The sequence below is a fragment of the Gekko japonicus genome, unplaced genomic scaffold, assembly GCF_001447785.1.
Source record: "Gekko japonicus isolate JY-2015 unplaced genomic scaffold, Gekko_japonicus_V1.1 scaffold1420, whole genome shotgun sequence".
NCBI lineage: Eukaryota > Metazoa > Chordata > Lepidosauria > Squamata > Gekkonidae > Gekko > Gekko japonicus.
The window spans coordinates 231,024-236,411 of record NW_015162525.1 but is presented as its reverse complement, the minus strand read 5'-3'; the positions used below and the strand labels follow the sequence as shown (position 1 = coordinate 236,411).

The 5,388-nt window shown below is 43.7% G+C and overlaps 1 protein-coding gene across 2 annotated transcripts in view; it reads right to left on the bottom strand.

Annotated features, from left to right (window-relative positions):
* CAP2 (CAP, adenylate cyclase-associated protein, 2 (yeast)) overlaps positions 1-5,388 on the bottom strand; it is a 73,815-nt gene that overhangs the window by 27,402 nt on the left and 41,025 nt on the right. For both annotated transcript variants that reach the window (XM_015406272.1, XM_015406273.1), the window contains 3 exons: positions 2,618-2,761; positions 2,310-2,395; positions 785-890 (listed from right to left, as the gene is read on the bottom strand). In XM_015406272.1, the coding sequence (XP_015261758.1) occupies positions 785-890; positions 2,310-2,395; positions 2,618-2,761 (336 nt within the window). The remainder of the gene's footprint in view (positions 1-784; positions 891-2,309; positions 2,396-2,617; positions 2,762-5,388) is intronic.

Below are 5,388 nucleotides of genomic sequence, written 5' to 3'. Positions count from 1 at the left end.
ATATTTCTATATAGGTAAAGGTAAAGGTTCCCTTGCTCGAAAGCCAGTCGAATCCGACTCTAGGGTTGCGGTGCTCATCTCCGTTTCAAAGCCGAAGAGCCAGCGCTGTCCGAAGATGTTTCCGTGGTCATGTGGCCATCATGACTAAACACCAAGGTGCACGGAACGCTGTTCCCTTCCCACCGAAGTGGTACCTATTTATCTACTTGCAATTTCTTGCTTTCGAACTGCTAGGTTGGCAGGAGCTGGAACTAGAGACGGGAGCTCACTCCGTCATGCGGCACACTCGGGTCTTGAATTGCTGAATTACCGACCTTCCACAGCCTGCAGTTCAGCGTCTTAACCACTTGAGCCACCGCATTTTACACTGGAGAGAATCACAGCCCAGTGAATCAATCTCTAATCTATCGAGACTGCAGAGAATCTTTGGTACACTTCGCATGTATGAGATGCATGCTGATACAATCTTACATTCAGCTGCCAGCACTACCAGCGGTTTCACTGTCCAATTATGACAGAGGTCAAATAATGAAAGACCTAGTGTTTTACACTTCTTCTGCTTTGCAGTACGTTTCATGGAGGCTTAGAGTTACACCCTTCTAAACTTCGGTTGACTTCAATGTACTTAAAAAGTTGTAACGGTGCTTAGAATTGCACTGCTAATTAGACATTCTCAAGGACCAGAAAGAGCTTTGGATCTTACCCTAACAAAACCCTCCGTAATCAGAGAAAAGAAATATTACGATTTTTATACCGGTGGAAGAAAGGGGAAATAATAACTCACAGTACTACTCCAGGTAAGCCCAGTAGTGTGATATTCTTTGATGTATCCTTGAAGATCTGCCCAGATATTCAAGTATGACTTCACCCAATCAACATGACGCAAGTCACTGTAACATAAAAAAAATTTTTTCGTGGATTATACATTTGAAGATACAAACTGACCTTTAAAATCCATGACAACTTTAGGATTGACTTTAATGAGGACTGGTTTAAATGGCATATAAACAGATTCACAAGGCAACTCAAAGTAGCATTTGCCACAGAAAATGTAATGAGGATACACATGGCTTGAGGATTTCAGTCTTCCTTAGCAAACTGTTAGCCTCAATTAGGCTTTCTTCTAGATAACACTTCTTTTGCAGGAGATCCCATTTTCCCAGCAAGTCAAACCACTGTAATTTTAGCACTACGAGTTTCTCTTCCCTTTCTGTATTCATTGCAGCTGTCCGTGCTGTTTTTGGAATGCAGCTTCATGAACATGATAAACCCATTATTGAATAATGCTTGATACAGAAGAAGAAGGAGGAGGAGGAGATTGAATTTATACCTTGCCCTTCACCACCCAAAGGAGTCTCAGAGCTTACAATTCAGAGCTTACAAACTCCTTTTCCTTCCCCTCCCCACAACAGACACCCTGTGAGGTGGGTGGGGCTGATAGAGCTCTGACAGAAACTTCTCTTTTTCAAGAACAGCTGTACCAGAACTATGGCTTGCCCAAGGTCATCCAGCCAGGTGCAAGTGGAGGAGGAGTGGGGAATCAAGCCCGGTTCTCCCAGGTTAGAGTCCGCGCACTTAACCACTACACCAAACTGGCTCTCATTTGGCGTTCTCATTAGGCACAAGCAAAAAAAAATGTTTAGCATGGAACTGATCCAGCCAAAGTACATCATTTTATAAACCAAAGTTAAGCATGCACTGCCCATTGAAATTAATCTATTTAAATCAATAGGACTTAACTGCAGTGAGCTCATGCTCCTAGAATGTACCAAGTCTTCCTATCAAACCTACAGTGTGCTGTAACCTTTGAGCCATGGCTCAGTGGTCAAGCATCTATCTTGCATGCAGAAGGTCATTTCCAGGCAAACGGGTCAGATGGTAGGTGACAAAAAGACTTCTGTCTGAGGCCCTGGGGAGCCACTAACCATCAGACAATAATGACCTTGACAGACCAGCCATCTGAATCAGTAGATGGGTCGGTTCTTATTTATTTTTAATTTATCGGATACAGCATTGCCCCACCCCATGCCCAATTCTGGGAGTCCTCATGCAGATGTTTAAAAATAAAAGTGGCCAAATGCAACATGCTGTCCCTTTGGGATTTAAACTCAGCCGAAAGCCCCTTTGGCTCTGATAAGCCAATCTTTTGTCGTGCTGCTATAATTAGAACAGTATTCGTTCTATCGTACGGTGTGTTAAACATACCAAATAGGTTTGTGATGGATTTGAAATTATATTCTTTAGATTCTGATAAAACTGTTTTAGACGCATCACCAGAAACAAATAAGTAATTCTGTTGGATGACTTACCTATGTTTGTAGTCTTTTAACACCCTGTTAGTATAAAAGGTAGCAGCGTCATTCATCTCCTTGACATACGGCCCGGGTTTAGGAGCCTAAGGAGACAGCATCATTGTGTGAATGTCCCAGGAACACATTTAAAAGGGGGGGGGGAGATCATAAGGCAAACCTTCCATGGCATTTTAGATAGTAGAAATCAAGAATTTAAAACATGAGGGAAAACACTAGTCCAAGCAACTCGGAAGTATTCTTGGTCTTGTGCAAAACGGCAGAAACATTTTTTTTTTTTAAGTCCGCTTCCGAAGCTGGGAACTCACCACTGCTACCCATCCGAGAGCGGGTACGCTTTCGCTGACAGCCGACAGATGATTAAACATTTTACTTCCTCGGTTTCTCTCTCGGAACGTCTGAATTTCCAGGATCTTATCCGATGATGGTTTTAGAAGAATGGCCACTTCACTCTGCAGGGTTCAAAAAACCCCAAACCCTGTTGTTACTGTTGGCATAACAGAAACAGGAAGTTCAAAAAAACCAGTTGTTACTGTTGGCATAACAGAAACAGGCTTGGCCTACAGAGAAAAAAGACTAAAAAAAGCACACCATAAGTTGCTGGGCATGTAGAGATCCTGTAGTGTATTCTAAGTAGCCACATGTATTCACCAGTTCCTATTTATTACCTGTTTGTGATTTGCTTTCTACCATTAAAGGTAAAGGTAAAGGTTCCCTTGCTCAAAAGCCAGTCGGAGTCCGACTCTAGGGTTGCAGTGCTCATCTCCATCTCAAAGCCGAAGAGCCAGCGCTGTCCGAAGACATTTCCGTGGTCATGTGGCCAGCATGACTAAACACCAAGGTGCACGGAACGCTGTTACCTTCCCACCGAAGTGGTACCTATTTATCTACTTGCAATTTCTTGCTTTCGAACTGCTAGGTTGGCAGGAGCTGGAACTAGAGACGGGAGCTCACTCCGTCATGCGGCAACTCGGGTCTCGAACTGATGAACTACTGACCTTCCACAGCCTGCAGTTCAGCGTCTTAACCACTTGAGCCACCACAGTTTCTTTCTACCATTAGAAGGTTCATATCTAATACTTGTTGCCATTTACTCCGCAGGGGAGCTTGTTTTATTATAATGTCAGTGGCGCATCAGACATACACCAGGAGATCCATGAACAGATTTCCTACCCTTTTTACAGCCTAACAACGGCAAAGGAGAAGGCTGAGGCCGTGGCCATAGCACATGAGCATGCCCCTTGTGCCGTTTTCCTGACCTAAATTCCAACCTCCTAGAGCTGTTTTTGCCCTATGGGGTAAAAAGCAGATCTGAGGTATGGAATATGCAGACTGAGGACAGAAAACAGTGCAGAGAGAAGGGTCAATACCCTCCCCATGACTCCGGCCAAATCTGGATTGAGTGTCCACCTTCCCCCCCTCTAGTAACTCTTTTAAAAAACTGGAGGATCCATTCACAGATTTCCCATTGTTGTGCCTAGTTTGGTCTTCAGTTTGGCTTTTAAGAGACAAATTGGGCAATTCAGTTTCAAACATAAAGGCTGCCTCTGATACTGCACTGACAAACTGCAATGACAAACTGGCATATCCCACAGAGTTAGATGGAATGTATTTTCCAGTAGAACAGGTGAAGAAACAGCAAAGAGAAATTCTGCTTCAGGTAAGAATTTTGGGGCTGTAAGCTATCTCCAAGTCCAAGCTATAGTAGAGGAAACCTAAAGGACATAAACCAGAAAAAAAAATCTTGCACTGAGACATACTATCTTGTCAAGAATAAGGTTTTCATCTTAAATTATGCAGGCCGAATCTAGAATTCTGTTTGGCTAAGCTTGATCTTTGTGAGCAGCTTGATTTATTCATGTTGTCATAGAATCTGCACATTAATGGTAGGTATGTTTGTCTGCACAACCTGGATAGCCCAAGAGGGCCGATCTCATTAGATCTTGGAAGCGAAGCCGGTTTGGCCTAGCTAGTATTTGGATGGAAGACCACCAAGGAAGTCCAGGGTCCCTACGCAGAGGGAGCACCTCTGAATGTCTCTCTTGCCTTGAAAACTCTATGGTGTTGGCCTGTCAGGTGAGACTTGATGGCCAAAAAAAAAAATTGTCTACAGAATGTTAATGTCAAATCAGCTGAGTTTCTGACAGCTGTGAATAACACATTTTTTGTTGATGGAAGGAGATGGGTTTTTTTAACCTTTTCAATGGCATCTGTTACTTGCTGTTTGCCTGCGACAAAGGAACCAGCGTCCCTGTTTGTAGGAACTTCTGCAGGCATGGCGTGCAAGCTACTCTGAGCCTTTGTGCGATACATCTCTGGCACTGATTTCCTAAACAGTGCCCATGACAGTTAACATTCCCACACCCCAACAATGACTGGAAAAACCTGGAAACAGTTTTTAAAGGTTTTTATTACATGGAAGATTCATGTTATAAGATCAACTTTTAAAAAATGTTAAAAGACCAGATGATGGAATGGGGTGGAAATAGATTGGGTCTGCAGTACAAGAAAGGAGTAGTTTACCCTTTCCCCATATGTAGTTTTACTGACAGAAACCATTGTAATAACCAAGGAAAGAAAAAAGGCAAGCAACTCACATTTCACCTGCCTTTTCCCTCTACAACACGTGTTTACTGGAAAAAGTGCGAGAGAAAAGGTTAAACCCCCTCCAACCTTGCATGGTCCCCCTCCCCCTTAGAATTATAGGATCATAGAGTTAGAAGGGACCTCCAAGGTCATCTAGCACAATGCAGGAAATTCACAAATACCTCCCCCTCCACACCCCCAAGGACTGCTGTTCCATGCCCAGAAGAAGACAAAAACCCTCCAGGATCTCCAGCCAAACTGGCCTGGAGAAAAATTGCTTTCTGACCCTAAAGTGGCAATCAGCATTTCCATAGGCCTGTAAGAAACAGCCACAAGAACAAAGCACTGATGGAACCCTTCCTGCCCTCTGTCTCATGATCTGCCTGTTCACAGAATCAGCATTGCTATCAGAAGGCCATCTAGCCTCTGTTTGAAAACCTCCAAAGAAGGAGAGCCCACCACCTCCCGGGGAAGCCTGTTCCACTGAGGAACC